This window comes from Gavia stellata, chromosome 35 (assembly GCF_030936135.1).
Source record: "Gavia stellata isolate bGavSte3 chromosome 35, bGavSte3.hap2, whole genome shotgun sequence".
NCBI lineage: Eukaryota > Metazoa > Chordata > Aves > Gaviiformes > Gaviidae > Gavia > Gavia stellata.
Window position 1 is genome coordinate 1,058,677 of NC_082628.1, and position 16,724 is coordinate 1,075,400.

At 53.6% G+C, this 16,724-nt stretch overlaps 1 protein-coding gene across 1 annotated transcript in view; it reads left to right on the forward strand.

The window, feature by feature from the left end:
• The window catches only part of LOC132320347 (uncharacterized), a 47,509-nt gene that overhangs the window by 6,408 nt on the left and 24,377 nt on the right, over positions 1–16,724 (forward strand). The window contains exons 5-29 of the mRNA XM_059832627.1: positions 13–173; positions 278–457; positions 626–714; positions 847–1,004; positions 1,374–1,461; positions 1,967–2,113; positions 2,291–2,382; positions 2,891–3,065; positions 3,202–3,335; positions 3,953–4,198; positions 4,301–4,406; positions 4,760–4,921; positions 5,607–5,720; positions 6,069–6,230; positions 6,821–7,072; positions 7,712–7,780; positions 8,328–8,501; positions 8,601–8,738; positions 13,861–13,984; positions 14,689–14,817; positions 15,266–15,401; positions 15,615–15,775; positions 15,880–16,059; positions 16,228–16,316; positions 16,449–16,606. Of these exons, the coding sequence (XP_059688610.1) occupies positions 13–173; positions 278–457; positions 626–714; positions 847–1,004; positions 1,374–1,461; positions 1,967–2,113; positions 2,291–2,382; positions 2,891–3,065; positions 3,202–3,335; positions 3,953–4,198; positions 4,301–4,406; positions 4,760–4,921; positions 5,607–5,720; positions 6,069–6,230; positions 6,821–7,072; positions 7,712–7,780; positions 8,328–8,501; positions 8,601–8,738; positions 13,861–13,984; positions 14,689–14,817; positions 15,266–15,401; positions 15,615–15,775; positions 15,880–16,059; positions 16,228–16,316; positions 16,449–16,606 (3,624 nt within the window). The remainder of the gene's footprint in view (positions 1–12; positions 174–277; positions 458–625; positions 715–846; positions 1,005–1,373; positions 1,462–1,966; positions 2,114–2,290; positions 2,383–2,890; positions 3,066–3,201; positions 3,336–3,952; positions 4,199–4,300; positions 4,407–4,759; positions 4,922–5,606; positions 5,721–6,068; positions 6,231–6,820; positions 7,073–7,711; positions 7,781–8,327; positions 8,502–8,600; positions 8,739–13,860; positions 13,985–14,688; positions 14,818–15,265; positions 15,402–15,614; positions 15,776–15,879; positions 16,060–16,227; positions 16,317–16,448; positions 16,607–16,724) is intronic.

Below are 16,724 nucleotides of genomic sequence, written 5' to 3' on the forward strand. Positions count from 1 at the left end.
CGATGTCCGCAGGTGGCTGAAGTTTGAGGAGGACGTGGAAGACGGCGGCGAGCGCTGGAGCAAGCCCTATGTGGCCACGCTGTCCTTGCACAGCCTCTTTGAGCTGAGGAGCTGCATCATCAATGGCACGGTGCTGCTGGACATTAGTGCCAACAGCATCGAAGAGATCGCAGGTACTGTGGGTGCCGCGTCCCTCCGGGAACGGTCGAGCTTGGCTCGCCGCTGTGCCCTTCCTTCACAGATCAAACCCTGCCTCATTTTCCTGTGCCATGCTCAGATCTGATCCTGGGCCAGCAAGAACAGCTCACGGAGTTTGACGAGCGCACGCGGGCAAAAATTGGAGAAGTTCTTTTGAAGAAGCACCACCATCAGAACGAGAAGAAAAGAAACAGCCTTCTCCGCTCGTTTGCTGATGTGAGCAAGAAGGGGTCGGACCTGCACCTCCTCGACAAGCCAGGTGAGGGTTCCTGCAGGGCTTTGGCACCCGGTGAAGGTTTCTGCAGGGCTTTGGCAGCAGATGAGGGTTTCTGCAGGGCTTTGGCCCCATTAGGTTTGTCCTAGCAAAGGAGAAGCATCCCAATTGCTCCTTGTCCGTCTTTCTGAGTGTCTTTCTTTTTTCTACCAGCTCAAACACTTACCCCTCATCCTTCTCCCACCACTGTGGAAGCTAAAAATGGGGTGAACCATGAGACCAGCACAACGGATTTAAGCAAGGTGAGACACTCATAGCTTTCTTAGGCCTTCAGGGCCGAATTTGCTGTTGCAACCTTGGCTGCAGAGGGAGCTGCAGGGTGCTGTGGGCTTTGCTTTTGGGGTCATTGCCTGAAAATGGCTTGTTGTGCCCAGGCGGAGCTGCACTTCATGAAGAAAATTCCCAGCGGGGCTGAAGCGTCCAACGTGCTCGTAGGAGAGCTGGATTTCCTTCGCCAGCCCATCGTGGCATTTGTCCGCCTGACCCCGGCTGTCCTCCTCTCGGGCATGACGGAAGTTCCCATCCCAACAAGGTCTGAACAAGAAGCACAAAGTTTTTATTTCAAACCCCCCCAACAAAGCATCAGATGGCATGCATCAGTTTGGCATCCCAAGGGAACAAGGCCAGCGGGAGCCAGCACGTTTCTGCCAGCCACGTCTCCTTGCCTTCATTTCCCCCTTCCCTGCTGTAGCTTTTAAACCCATTGGCCAACGTGAATGAGAGTTGGCCCCAAAATGAAATTTGCGATGGGTTTTGATGAATTTCCAATTCATCACCGGAGTCGGTGAGCCTCCGTGTCCCCTCTCGAGCCGTGCTCTGGGCTGGGAGCTGCCAGGGATTTCCTTGGGTGCTCTTTGAGCCATGACACATTCGTCTCTCTCCTTTTGTTTGTCTTGCCCAGGTTCCTGTTTGTTTTGCTTGGACCAGAAGGAAAAGCCCATCAGTACCATGAGATCGGCAGGTCCATGGCTACTATCATGACGGATGAGGTGCGACGTGAGAAGGGATATCTCTGGGTCATTTTTGGCTTTCTTCACCTCTCCCTGTCTCTGTAGTAGTGAGGAAGAGCATTTGCTGTCCCCGCTGCTGGCAGCTCTCCAAATAGCCCACCCTTCGTTTGCAGCCCAAAGCAAACACGCACGTTTGCATCACCCCACATCCTGGAGGCTGAAATCCCACCCGGGGTGCATCCTGCACCTCGTCCTTCTCCCCGGGGTCCCCAGCACGCTGTCCCCAGTGGTGGCATTGCCAGGGCCAGTAAAACTTGTCCTCTTTAAGCAACAGGCTGCGGTGTGCCATGGGGGATGGGGGGCCTCGTGGAGGAGAGGATTACAAGGAACACGATGGACAGATTTTTCCTTTTGGGGGAATACTTCCTGCCATTGCCAGCAGGAAATTTGGGGGAAATTATCTTGCGTTTAGCCAAGTGCTTATTGCACTGCTTAGGGCATGCGAGATGGGTTGTCCTCTGAGCAGGTTGTCTCCTACGGGCAGGTTTTCCATGACGTCGCCTATAAAGCCAAGAACCGGGCTGACCTCGTGGCCGGCATCGATGAGTTTCTGGATCAGGTCACGGTCTTGCCGCCTGGAGAGTGGGATCCATCGATCCGAATCGAGCCCCCGAAAAACGTCCCTTCGCAGGTGGGTGCTGCGGTGGAGGGAGATGCGAGGGGGACGGGCAGGACGGCAGGCAGCTAGGGATGCTGTTCAGGGCTCCAGATTCACAAGGTCCCTGTTTGACACAGTCACATGGCCAGACCAGAAGCAAAACAAGCCAGTGGTTACAAATAGCTGTCTTTCTTATTTCCATTTGAACAGGAAAAAAGGAAGATGCCAGGAGCTCTCGATGACAGTGCTTCTGACAGTGAGCCAGAGAAGCACAGCGGTCCTGAACTGGAGCGGACGGGAAGGTGCAAGCTTTGATAGTTTGGGGTGTTTTTTTTCTGCTTGCCTCCCAAATCTGAGCATGCACCTTGCCTTTGAGCAGGTTTTTGGGGTTTTTTGGTTCAGTGAAGGGGCTCCACATGCCCAGCTGTGTCCCTGGGCTGGGCAGGTGGGAGATGTGGGCAGCTGGGCTCAGCCACAGCATCAGTGCACACAGGTTTTCTTGATTTGGGGTGGAAGCAGATGTGCAAATACCTCCAGGTAGAGCTCTGCTGCTTCTCAGAGCAAGGGAGTGTTGCAGTAAGAGGGGATGGGCTCTCAGGTTAGGTCTTGTTTTTTCTTTTTTCTTCTTTTTATTTTTGTTGTTGGAGGGCATTTTGGCGTGCCTCAGCTTCTAGTGGGTGTAAAAAGGGAGAAGGAGACGGCTTCTTTTCAGCACTGAAAATTACTCCATGCTTGTGATTGCCCTTCTGCAGCCAAGAAAAGTCCATGTGGTCTTGCAGGAGAACTGTCTCTATTTTGTCCTTCTTCCAGGCTCTTTGGAGGTTTGATCCTGGATGTGAAGCGAAAAGCCCCGTGGTTCTGGAGCGACTTTCGGGATGGTCTGAGGCTGCAGTGTCTGGCGTCCTTCCTCTTCCTCTACTGTGCCTGCATGTCCCCTGTCATCACCTTCGGGGGACTGCTGGGGGAGGCGACCGATGGCCACATAGTGAGCAGCTCTCTCTGTTGGGTGGCACGGGGGAGGATAAAACTCATGCAAAAGTCCTTGCTGCAGTGAGTTTGCTCTGGGTTTTTTTTCCCCCTAATGCTTTCTGTACTCACTGCTGCCTCTCTTCCCCGGACAGAGTGCCATGGAGTCGCTGCTGGGCGCCTCCATGACCGGCGTGGTGTTTTCCCTCTTTGCTGGCCAACCTCTCACCATCCTCGGCAGCACCGGACCCGTGCTCGTCTTTGAGAAGATCCTCTACAAATTCTGCAAGTAAGGCTGGTTGCTGCGGCCGGGTGCTGTGAGAGCCTTCAGAAGGCAGCGGGGATGGAGAAAAGATGTTTGTCTTTCATTTCTCTCAGCGGCAGTTGTTCGATTGAAGTTGTCTTGTGTGTCACAGATGCTGCACGCTGCTGCTTTAGTATGCGATGGTGCGAGAGCCCTGGCTCTCTGAAGGATGGATGGGGTCATTTGGGGGTTTTAGGCTTAAAGCGAAGCAGCTGGAGGAGGAGAAACCACAAGGATGTGGATGCCCAAGATGGGCTGCACAAGGAAGAGGAGACAAATCACTCTGGTTTGGGAATGGGGGAAGATTTGCTTCCCTCTGAGTACAAAACAAGGCACTTCTTAGCCTGATTGTTGCTGGAAGTGGAAATACAGTTTGCTCAGGTAGCCAAATAGTCTACTGCTGAAATGTTGTGAGTTTGGATGATTTCATTGAAAAAGTAGGAGTTTTTCATGTGAAATGGGTATTTTCCATGACAGTCCTTCTGCTGTGATGACTTCGATGTGAGATGAACCACCCTTATTGCAATTTAAATTTATCATTAAGCCCCAACTTGGAGCCTCTTGCTGGCCTTTCCACCCTTGGTTTTATTTTGGTTTCCCAGGGAGTACACGCTCTCCTATCTCTCTCTGCGGGCATGCATCGGGCTGTGGACCGCCTTCTTCTGCATCGTGCTGGTGGCCACCGACGCCAGCTCTTTGGTGTGCTACATCACCCGCTTCACCGAAGAAGCCTTCGCCTCCCTCATCTGCCTCATCTTCATCTACGAGGCTCTAGAGAAGCTGAGTCACCTGCGGGAGACCTACCCTGTGCACATGCACAGCCAGCTCGACTTCCTCACCATCGACTAGTGGGTTTTTTCCTCCTAAAACGCCCCTGCCCCTTGGCAGGAGCTCAGGGCTGCACCTGCATCGCCTCTCCCTTACCCGTGTCTTGGCTTCTCTCCTCCCAGCTGTAAGTGTGAGGCACCGACGCATCCCAGCAATGAAACCCTGCGTTTCTGGGAGAGCAACAAGATCAACGTGTCTGGCATCGCCTGGGAAAACCTCACGGTGACCGTAAGTGCCCCGAGCCACTGCTTCCTCGTGCCGCGGCCACAGGGTCCAGGGGCATTCGCGTGGTGCACAAGTCGGAGCCCTTCAGGTGGTGATGGGCTTCCAGCTGTGCTAGTGCTGCTCTGAAAAGTCATTGCTTACATCTAATGGGTGGTTTTAACCCGCTTGGTCCTGGGAAGGAGAGTCCACCTTGTCCAGTCCACCTTGTGCCCAACATCGTGGGTAATAACTGTCCGCCTCCTCAACGCGGTGGCAGGACAATATTTCTGACCGGCAGCAGAAATAACCCCCTCGTTATGCGAGGTTTCCTTGCCGCACGTGCACTGCCTTTGTGTCCTGATGCTCTGTTTCTCCAGGAATGTCGGTATTTGCATGGAGAGTTTCAAGGACCTGCCTGTGGACCCAATGGCCCCTACACGCCTGACGTCCTCTTCTGGTGCTGCATCCTCTTCTTCTCCACCTTTGTGCTGTCGAGCTTACTGAAGAAGTTTAAGACCAGCCGATACTTCCCAACCAGAGTAGGTAGAAGACGGTGGCCAGCAGCAGTCTCCACGCTCATTTCCCAAAATGGCTTTCCTGGAGCACTAAGCAGTATTTGCCACCACTCGGTCGAGCTGGGAAACGTTGACCTTGAAGGCCAAGCTCTCCATCAGCGTGGACGTCCCTCACTCATTTCCATGAGCGCAAAAGGATCGTAGCATTTCCCACCTGCCTGGCGACCTGTCCTGGAGCCATCTCTTGCTCAGGCAGTGGGAAATCAGGTCTTCCACAGTTACTTTTTTTCACCTTCTGTGCATTATGTGCTCAAGGGGAAGGCTGATTCAGCTGAGGAGCTGCCATAGCAAACGACACTATTTCTTCCTTTTGAGGAGCAAATGATGCCTCAGTGCCTTATTCCCGTTTTAGCTGTGAGCGTGGCTGTCGTGGCAGACATCTGCTTCCTTCTTTTGTAATTTTTTTTTTTTTTTTAAGGTTTCAACTAAGACAACCCTTTTCCACCTAATTAAACATTTTGTATTGCCTGGCACCAGATCTCACAGGCACAAACACAGCAACGGTATCTAACCAAGGGATTGGGCTGCATGTCCTCAGCATGGAGGGGTTTTGTTAACCGGTCTTAATGGCGTTGACGTCCCTCACTTTTCCATGTCATGTTGTGGCCCCCTTTGCGACGCCCCCTTCAGCTCTGGTTTCTTGCCCCAGGTACGGTCCACAGTAAGCGACTTTGCTGTTTTCCTCACCATCGTCGTCATGGTGCTCATGGACTTCATGATTGGGATCCCATCACCGAAGCTCCACGTCCCCCATATGTTCAAGGTAACGGGGTGTTTTGGCAGGGAGCTGGTTTCAGCCCTTGGGGATGCCACAAGGTGATGCCGGGGCAGGACAGGGCTGAGTCCGGAGGAGATGCTGGTGGTGCGACCATCTCCTCTTCTGCCTCCAAGCGCATTGTTTCCTTCGGGAAAGGAGAAGACAGCCCCAAAACTAGATACCTCCAGGAGAAGTATCTGTAGGTGCTTGCAAAGAGGGCACCGGCAGTGCTGAACCCCAGGGTGACGTGAAGCCAGGGCTGGGAGGTGCTCTGACATGGGAATGGAGGGGAAAAGCAAAGCCAGTGAGGTGGCTGGGCTGGGAGATGATGCTGATGTGTGTGCTTTGTTGCAGCCTACCAGAGACGACCGCGGGTGGTTCATCAGCCCCGTAGGACCCAACCCTTGGTGGACGGTGTTGGCTGCGCTCATCCCAGCTCTGCTCTGCACCATCTTGATCTTCATGGACCAGCAGATCACTGCTGTTATTGTGAACAGGAAGGAGCACAGGCTGAAGGTAAGGGGCTGCAAGAGATGAGCCCATCCCCAACCCACTCCGGGCTGCAGGCACGGGGAGAAGCTCCTATTCCAAATGCTTTGGGAAGGCATTGGTTTGGGAAAACGTCAGGCTGCGTGGCAGGATGCTCTCCTGCATTAATGATGACACAGGGAGCAAACGACAGGGAGTTCAGATGAGCAGCCTTTCAGAGGAGCAAATTAATCTTGGAGCAATAGAGAAGCGTGGTTTTGTTTTAAAATGTCACCAGTGGATGGGGGATCGAATTGTGTTGACGCGCTGCCAGGGATAACTCAGAGTCACATCCTACTTGCAAGTGGTGGAAATTTCTTTATAAAGGAAAAAACCCGGTCTCTTTTTTTCTTTTGAGAAGTAGCTATCGCACAACCAAATCCACTTTGTCTGAACTCCTGCCACCTTTTCATGCAAGGGGCTTGCACAAAGAGCAGATACCTCCTTATTTGTTTCCGAGGCGTGTTTTAAATTCTCAAGAAGTTGACTTGCGCTCTAGCGGGGTTTGAGCCTGACTTGCGACGTTGTCCTTGCTCTTGTGCTGTGGGACGCTCATCTCCTTGTTTTGCTTCCCGCAGAAAGGATGTGGGTACCACCTGGACCTTTTCATGGTGGCCGTGATGCTCGGGGTGTGCTCCGTGATGGGGCTGCCCTGGTTTGTGGCTGCCACCGTCCTGTCCATCACCCACGTGAATAGCCTCAAAGTCGAGTCTGAGTGCGCAGCTCCAGGAGAACAACCCAAGTTTCTGGGGATACGAGAGCAGAGAGTCACTGGCTCCATGATCTTTGTGCTCATGGGCTGCTCTGTCTTCTTCACTTCTGTGTTAAAGGTAAGAGGAAAATGCAAAACACCCAACAGCCACGAGCTTTTTGGAGGTTACCCAAAACCAGTCCCCTCTCTCCAGGCCCAAGCAGCTGTGGAGTGGAGGAGGAGGTGATCCCAAACCTTGGGGCTTGACCCACAGTGGGAAGCAGCCTCCTCGCTTACGCTTTCCAGCCGTTCAGCACGTTATCGATGGCAATTTGCTCCCCCAAATGCCTCAGCACAGCCGTTCCAGTAGCTAAACACACTGAAATCATCTCCATGGGCTTCCTTGCGTGTTCCTCCCACAAGATAATCTCCTCGCTAGGCTAAGAGGAGGCACGTCGCTTTTGCTTGTTGCTACAAGAATAAGGAGAAAGGTTTTTCTACCGTCACAGAACGTGGCATATGGTAGCATGGTCGCCTGTTTTCCTCCAACCTTTCTGGAAGATAGGATTCTGCTGATGAAAGATAACTCCAACGGTCAGCCTAAAGCAGAGCGTTAGCTCACTCGCAGGCACAAAAGCTCTGCTGGTTAAAATCCGACACGTCTCTAACCCTGTGGAAACTGGAAAGCTGTAGGCAATTTGAGGCAGTGCCTGTAGAAGAGAGTGGTACTACTGAAAATGCAATTTAAAAAAATAAATGATTGCATTCTTTCTTTCAGTTTATACCAATGCCTGTGCTTTACGGCGTCTTTCTCTACATGGGCGTGTCGTCGCTCGGAGAAATTCAGGTACGGACTTTTTTACAGCGTGCAGCATGTCCGCTGCCTGGTATTTCATCTCCGTAGAAGCAGGAAAAAAGCAGCGGCATGGGAAAAAAACCTCTCGGAAAGCAAGCAATGAAAATATTTTGTGTACGAAAAAGATTGGAGGAGGCACAGGAGGTCTATAGGGCTGGGAGGACCGGGCAAGTTGAGCGCTCCCTGTTTAAACACAGGTTAGGGCAGGCCAGTGTTTGGTTAGGTGAAAATGGGGGAGTTGAGTGCACAGGGAAGGCAATTTCTACCACTGGTGGAAATCCTTGCTGGGGGATTCAGTGGGCCAAGACAAGCTAATCATAGAATAACGTGGCATAATTGCACGTGGGTGGGCAGCTCTCACGGGCAAGCTGGTTTCTAGCTGGAGCGAAGGGAAAATGGGTGCTGCTCCCAGGAGGAGCATAGTGGGATCCACGATTTCTCATGGCGAGCGAGATCCTGAAAACTCCCTCCACGTCTCAAGAGGGCCAGAAGCTTTCCGCAGTCCCAAGGTGGCAACTTTTCCACTTTGACTTTGCAGTTCTTCGATCGCTTGAAGCTGTTTTGGATGCCGGCGAAACACCAGCCGGATTTCATCTACCTGCGGCACGTCCCCTTGCGAAAAGTGCACTTCTTCACCGTGATCCAGCTGATCTGCCTCGTCCTGCTCTGGGCCATCAAGGTGTCCCGTGCCGCCATCGTCTTTCCCATGATGGTAAGAGGCGGTGCCGCTCGGCACAGGGATGTTTGCCGCGTTGGAGTGAGATGTAGCACCACCTCTGGCCTCACCGCATCTTCCCTCTATTTCGTGCAGGTTTTGGCTCTTGTATTTGTCCGGAAAGCCATGGATTTCTGCTTCTCAAAGCGAGAGCTCAGCTTCCTGGATGACCTTATGCCAGAGAGCAAGAAGAAGAAGTTGGACGGTGCCAAAAACGAAGCCAATGAAGAAGAGGTAACGCTTGCTGGGCGCTTGGGGCTGGACATCTCCCTCGGGCTGTGAGATTGCCTGTTTCTAGCACAGCTTGTCTTTACATGTTGGGGCAAGATCAGAACTCAAAAGAAACAGATCCTAATAGCCTGGATCCCACATCTTAACCTTTTTTTTCCCTGAATGAGCCGTGAGCTTAACACTTGAATAGAGGTATAATTTTTTAAATGAGTCATTTATAATAACAGATGATGATGATGATGATGATGATGGAAAGATTGGCTCGTAACAGTGTTTTTAACCCCCCCCCCAAAAAAAATTCAGAGTGAAAGGTCTTTACCCTGCTGCGCTAATAGCTAAAGGTGCCACGAGTCAGAAGGAGAGGGCAGCATGCAATGTTTTTGCTGGGTGTTCAGGTTTTTTCCACTTGGATCCAAGACAGAGAACTTGATTTGTCCCTTTTTTCCGTCAGGAGTCCCCGAAAATGATGGAAGCTGCTGCTGCTGCCGGTTCAGTTCTGCTGAAACTGGGCAAGACCAGCAACTTGGATATCCCAAAGCAAAGCAGGGACAGGTAAAGCCCCACCAAGTGCCAGGACCCCCGGCAAGATTAGTTGGAAGGTGTTTGGCACAATTTTTTCCACTTGCATCTTTCTTGAGCGTCCCATAGAAAGCAGCAGTCAGCTTGGTGGGAAAATCACATCTACGGGCAGGGCTGCAGGAGGGGATCGCAGGGCTCTGCCTCCAAGCAGAGTGGCTGCACAACTCCCATCTGACCCCAAAAAGTCGCATCCTCAGTGACTTTAGGGTAGCTGGAGATCCTCATACGTAAAAACGAGGAGTTGCAGGCATGATCTGTACCAGCAGTGGCTTAGGAGCCCACTCCAAGGCTAAACGCCCGCAAGAGCCTTTGCACGGAGCTGTAGCTCTGCAGCTCTCAGGCTTGCCTCGCAAAACTCCTCATCCAGCAAAACCTGCCGTGCTTATGCTGAGCTTTGATTCTCGGGGCCCCGCTGTTCCTCTTGCTGATGCTAACGCACTTGGTGGCATCAGTTCCCGTAGTCACGGATTGCTCTGTGAAATATTTATTGCAGGACTGATCCTTGCGAGATTAATATCTCGGAGGAAGTGTTGAAAACGAGCGTGTGGAAGGCTCTCACTATGAACACAGAAACAGTCTGAATCCGGGGAGGAAAGAGGTAAAGGATTGCATGTGAACGTGACCGTGCTCCTCTGCAAGCGACGGCGCATGCCTACAGTTTTCCCGTGCTTCGGCAGGCAGTACCGAGCAAACGGCCCGTCCCTGGGAACAGGCAGCGAGGACCGTGGCATGCAAACCAGCTCGTCACTGCCGGGGTGGTCCCACGAACAGGGTTGAACCAGCAGCAGCCGGCAGGTCTTCCACTGATGGTGCTCTCCCTCTTTTTGTCTTTTTTCCCCCCAGTTTTGCTATTTAGGAGCCTCGGCTTTGAAGGGGAGGAGTGAGAACGTGACTCAGGGACGTGCCAACGCAGAGACGGGGAGATACCGCTGTTTTCCAGTTGGAGGATTCCCATTAAAGCCATGTCGATGTTTTCAGTTCTCCTTGGTGTGCTTCAGGCATTCAGTATCTCTAGACCAGCAAACTGAGGTGTACGTGCCAGTCAATGGGAGTTCGGTGTCGTGAAGTTCCCGTGTGTACGTGCGTGTGGTGGTGTGGGTTTGTAGTGGTAGAGGGACTGCTGCCGCTTTATCATTCAGTGCTGTTTTCCTTCCTTTTACCTCCCTGGCACTCTGTAGTTTTTTCTTCTCCCCTGTCCTTGCAAAGTCTCTTCTCTCCCAGGGTGGGATGAGCCGGGAGGAAAGCGGCAAGATGCCTTTTCCTTCTCCCTTCCCCTGCCGCTATGCAGGAAGAAGCTGTGAAGCAGAGATGGCTCTCGTGCTCTCTTGAGGTTTTGGGGCGGGGGGTCGTTGGGCTGTGGTGTCACCTCAGGCACATGCGGTCGAGTCGGCTGGCCGTGGAGCCTGGGAGGAGAGGACAAGCCAGAAGAAAAGGTCCCCTTGCAGCCCTGCATCTTGCTGTGGGCTCAGCACGTGCTCCAGGCTCTCGGCGTCTGCAACTGGTGCCTCGTGCCCAGCTGGGACGGGTGCACGAGCCCTCCTGCCATCGGCTTGTCCCATCCTCTGCGGGAGCCTGTTCGTGCATGAAGCCAACCCCAAATGCCAAGGGCAAGTTGTTGCTCCTTGCAAATGGGTGGGGAAAAGAAACTACAGAATTGCTCTGTAAGGAAGAAAGGGGTACATCCCCAAGCAGGGCCAAAATCAGACGGCTTTTATGGGATGGGGTTTTGCAAGCTGTAGGTTGACTTTTGCCAGCGTGGCATGGTGACTGTCGGAGGGGACAGCTGCTGTCCTGCAGCGCCGCGGGAGCGGTTCCCGAGAAAAGGGAGGCGGAAGCAGCTGAAGGAGTTGAAGCCTTAGGCCGCAAGAGCTGAGCAGCTCCGGGTATTCCAAAGTATTTTTCCAACCGTGTCCCCGCCTGGCCAGGGAAGTCAGTGGAGGAGGTGGTGCGTCTGGCTCCCTCTGTATAGTGTGCTGGAGGTGAGGAAAGGATTAAGGAAGAGAGAGGTCAGAGGAAGGAGGAGGGGAGTGTGTGTGGGGCTGTGCTGAGGGTGGGGTTTGGAGTAAGTGGAGGGAGAGGCTGGGGAAGAGCCCCAGGCCGGAGCTGGAAGCCAAGGGAAGGTGATGTCCCTCTGGGAGAATTAAGGGCTCGGCCTCCAGGTTGGACCTGGGGATGGGGTGCTGGGTGGTACAGGTATAATTGGGGGGCATGAGTGGGGGTAGGGGTCCCTCTCCGGAGGCAGCCAGCTCGAGCTGTCACCCGAGAACTCCTCAAAGAGGGATGGGAAACCTTCCCTGGGACTCTGCCTTCTCAGCGGGATCCCAGGGTCGGCCCCTGTTAGGGTGGCCGGCGTGGGTAAATCCCTAAGAGTGGTGAAGGTGCCTTCCGAGTGCCGCTTGGTGTTGGAGGCGAAGCTTTGGGTGCTTTGGGATTCGTACGACTGCCATCTGCTCAGGAGGGAAGGATGGGGGGAGAAAAGGTGGTTTAATGCACATGGTGGCATCTGGCAGCCTCCCTGCAGGAGGTGGCCAGGGCAGGGGCTGTGTCCTGCAAAGTACTTCACTGTGTGGAGCATCCTCCAGAAAAGCCGTAATAAATCCATAGAAATAATTTTGGGTTTCAGGGGGTCTGCCAAGCCCGGCCAGGCTTGTTCCTGACATCAGGTATATGCACTATCCCGTCCCATATCATTTGCCCGACGTCTTGCTCGGCTGCGGTGGGTTCGTGCCTCCGCCCTGGTCCCTGCTTGCTGCTCCTGGGAGGGAGCGTGGTGCTGCCCCGAGGTTTCGCTCAACCTCCTCCAGCTCCAGGATGGAGAGCTGATGTTGAGGTTCACGGCAGAAGGTCCCCAAAGGCTTTTCCTGCCACGCAGCCGCCAGCGTGGAGTGGGGCTCAGCACCGTGCCCGAAGCATGGCCCCCTCCTGACTCTGCCCCGCCACGTCCCCGTGCAGCCCGTCTCTGGGCTGAGACAGCCGAGAAATCCTGGGGGGGACATGGCAATGTCCCTGCGTGGGCTGGTAGAGAGCCAGAAGGGAGCTCGTCTGGACAAATACAGAAGAACGAGGCACATTGTAATAGTGAGGCTGCCCAATCGTCACCCTTTATTTGCTGAAAACCAGACTGCTGGGTGCCTGTCAGCAAGCACTCATTACTCTGGTTTGATTTCTTCAGAGATTGGTAGTACAGAAGGGAGGAAAAGGCACTCACCTTCTGCAAAGAGAACCGTTCCCCGAAAAGTCGGACCTTCCTCCTTTGCTCCAGTGATTTCCGATTTCAGTTTTACAAGCAATTACTGCTTTCAGCCTCCCAACAAAAGCAGCTTCGAAGCAGCCAACCGGAGCTTTGTGCTTAGGAAATAGTGCTAAGCGGAACAACTCTGGCTGCTCCAAAACTCCAAAGTGAGCGATGCAAAGCTCGGCATCCCCTTGCCCAGCCCAGTTTTGACAATGTGATGTTTTGCAGGCACCTGTCAGCAGCGGAGAAGGACGGAGAGGGAAGGCAAAGCGTTTGCAAGTGCTGGTGCCCATGCTGGGATGGGATAAACTGCTTTCCGGAGGCTTCTCCCCTTCCTGCTCCATCCCATCCCAAGGCCACAGGTCCGCAACCCCACAGCTCTACGAAACCCTTAACTCCTCCAGCAATTTCCTCAACAAAATAAGCGCTCCGAGTCCATTTGAGTGGCCTAACCGGGACCGAGTGAGTTCTGAGCGGGGCCCTTTCCTTCGGTGGCATCTCCGCGCAAGGCTTGCCGCGATTTCGAGGATGCTGCAACAGAAGGGCCATGGGACGCTGAGAGCATCTTGCCACAGAGACGGAGGTGCTCACTTGTCCTGTTTCCTCCTATGTTTCCTCCTAATGTGTATTTTGCCCCGTAAGGCGTATTTTCCCCAAGGCTTTGCACCTCTCTCGTATTTTGGCAGCTTGTGCTTTTAAATACACCCAAACGCTGCTTATGCCTTTTGGCCCAGCAGGATGCGGCATTTACACCCCTTTTCTCTATTCCGGCTAGTTTTTGCCCAAAACAGAGCTGGTTTCTCCCCATCCACTAAGTTTTCCAAGCGGGAAGAGTCCTGGGGTGCGTGGCTTTAAATAACTGCCTGGATACGCATCACCGATTGTGATGCCATAAACGGTCACTTGTTGTGTCTCTGGAGTTGGTGCACACTGGGTGCCACTGAGCTCCTCTCGGTGAGAGCTGTCCAGGTGTCCCGGGGGACTCTGGCCCCCTGATTGATCTGGAGGTTCAATTATCCCCCCAAACCGGTGACCGACGTGAGGATGAACCAGAACGGGGCTTACAAAATGACACTTCTGGAAGAGTTACAGGTAGCACAGCTGAAGGGCTGAGCATCCCCCAAACAGGGGGAAAACTCTCCCCGAAATCCCATTGGCATTTCCCTGGAGGGCAGAAGGATGGGCAGGGGGAGATGCTTTGCACTGGGGAGGGCTGCCAGGGGCAGGTTTAGCGTCCCTGGTCGCAGCACGGAGGCAAAACGGTGTCTAAGAGAGAAGGAGACTTGCCGGCAGGACGCAAGGGAGCTCTAGACGCCCAGCCCCAACTTTTACCTTCTTCTCATTGCTAAACAGAGGCATGACGAGGAGGCACTGATTGACCAGGGGAGAAGGAGCAACGGTGCCAAGATTCACTATGAGAAGGAGGAGTTGGAAGGTGAGTCTCTGCTGAGATGCTGGTAGAGGGGCCACCAGCCCGGCGCCTTTTCCCGTTGCACAAAGTCCCTACAATGTCCCTCACTCGGTGTGACATCATGTGCAGCAAAACGTGCCATGCTTCTTAATAAAGCAGCACAGTTATTTTCACGTGTTTTAATATTACGGCTTTTCAACAGAGGGAAAAAGCCCCCGCGGAGGTCACGGTGTGAGCTTTAGCCATGGGGCTGGATAATTCACGGCTTGTTTACTCGCAGAGGCTGCTCCTGGCTTGGAGAGGTCTGGAGAATAATTGGACAGCTGCAGGCGCGAGGCTGTGCTTTTCTTCTTTTCTTCTGGAGTTCCTTATCATGGGACTGATTGGATCTTCTCTTGTCGCCTTGTGCCATACAAAGATTTTAAAAAGAATTCCCTTCTGTCACTGCTTAATGAGCAAGGCTGAGTGTTGGCCAGCCCAAGCTGGAATTTGAGAAGAGGTTGGATGCTTTCAGGGCACTTTTGGGGGAGCCATCACTTGTTGTTGCTCTGTTGTTGCAAAGTTCGAGTAAAACAGGCTTGGAAAAAAGGAGAGGTCTGTGACATTCAGGGATCCAGTGAAAACAAAATTGGTGTTTCCTCCTGGGACGGCTGCACTGATTTAACCGTGGTGTCTGCGTCATCCATCTCCCCAATATCGCGAGTGATGCAAATGCTGCTTTTTTGCAGGCCACCGGACCCTGTACGCCGGCGTGCAGATGCCGCTGGTGGGGCAATGCCACCGGCATCACCGACCCCACAAGCAGAAGCATCGGGAACAGGAGGAGGACTGTGCCCCGACGGAGCGGGGCTACCACTGTAAGTCCCGCCACCCCGTTCACTAAACTCCTTGGGGCTACATGGGCGCTGGGGTCTTCTGCAAGCAGGTCCATGTGGCTAGTTTGAGTGACTTGCTGTTCTTCCGAGGGAAAGTGGCATTATTTAACAAGACCCTCTTTTTCAAAACTTTCATCTTTTTTTTTTGAGGTAGTTAAATGTATAATGGATTTAGGCTCATCTTCCTCAGCGGGATGCCTGCTTTAAAAATGGAAATGTGGGGAAGGAAAGCTGCCCATCCTTGTGCAGGGGTGGAATAGATGCTTCTCCTTCTCCGTGGCTCTGTGCAAGCCCCAACAGAGCCAGGGGAGAGGGGCCGGCCCAATATTTGTGGCTGAACTGGTGCCGATCTGATGCCCGCTTTGCATGTGAGCGTGATGGGCCATATTCGAGCGTGGTAACGGGATGGGTCTCTGTGTTCTGCCCCCAGGCACCCCGTCCCAGCGGGTGCAGTTCATCCTCAGGACCAAGGAGGACGAGCAGCATGTCCCTCACGCCTTGTTCACCGAGCTGGATGAGATCTGCGTGAAAGAGGGCGAAGATGCCGAGTGGAAGGAAACGGCAAGGTAAATCCCTGCTGCCGGCTGTGGTGGGAGAGGAGTCCCTGCGCCAGCAGTGCACGCGGGCTCTGCTTTCCGCTCCGCAGGACGCGAAGTTTTTGCAGCTGTAGGTGCTGATGCGAGGAGCCGTCTCCTCTTGCTACCTGTAGCTCTGTTAAAGGGGTTGGAGAGCTGGGGCTGTTTCCTTGCAATGGGGCTGACAGCACCCGATGTCCGCAGGTGGCTGAAGTTTGAGGAGGACGTGGAAGACGGCGGCGAGCGCTGGAGCAAGCCCTATGTGGCCACGCTGTCCTTGCACAGCCTCTTTGAGCTGAGGAGCTGCATCATCAATGGCACGGTGCTGCTGGACATTAGTGCCAACAGCATCGAAGAGATCGCAGGTACTGTGGGTGCCGCGTCCCTCCGGGAACGGTCGAGCTTGGCTCGCCGCTGTGCCCTTCCTTCACAGATCAAACCCTGCCTCATTTTCCTGTGCCATGCTCAGATCTGATCCTGGGCCAGCAAGAACAGCTCACGGAGTTTGACGAGCGCACGCGGGCAAAAATTGGAGAAGTTCTTTTGAAGAAGCACCACCATCAGAACGAGAAGAAAAGAAACAGCCTTCTCCGCTCGTTTGCTGATGTGAGCAAGAAGGGGTCGGACCTGCACCTCCTCGACAAGCCAGGTGAGGGTTCCTGCAGGGCTTTGGCACCCGGTGAAGGTTTCTGCAGGGCTTTGGCAGCAGATGAGGGTTTCTGCAGGGCTTTGGCCCCATTAGGTTTGTCCTAGCAAAGGAGAAGCATCCCAATTGCTCCTTGTCCGTCTTTCTGAGTGTCTTTCTTTTTTCTACCAGCTCAAACACTTACCCCTCATCCTTCTCCCACCACTGTGGAAGCTAAAAATGGGGTGAACCATGAGACCAGCACAACGGATTTAAGCAAGGTGAGACACTCATAGCTTTCTTAGGCCTTCAGGGCCGAATTTGCTGTTGCAACCTTGGCTGCAGAGGGAGCTGCAGGGTGCTGTGGGCTTTGCTTTTGGGGTAATTGCCTGAAAATGGCTTGTTGTGCCCAGGCGGAGCTGCACTTCATGAAGAAAATTCCCAGCGGGGCTGAAGCGTCCAACGTGCTCGTAGGAGAGCTGGATTTCCTTCGCCAGCCCATCGTGGCATTTGTCCGCCTGACCCCGGCTGTCCTCCTCTCGGGCATGACGGAAGTTCCCATCCCAACAAGGTCTGAACGAGAAGCACAAAGTTTTTATTTCAAACCCCCCCAACAAAACATCAGATGGCATGCATCAGTTTGGCATCCCAAGGGAACAAGGCCAGCGGGAGCCAGCACGTTTCTGCCA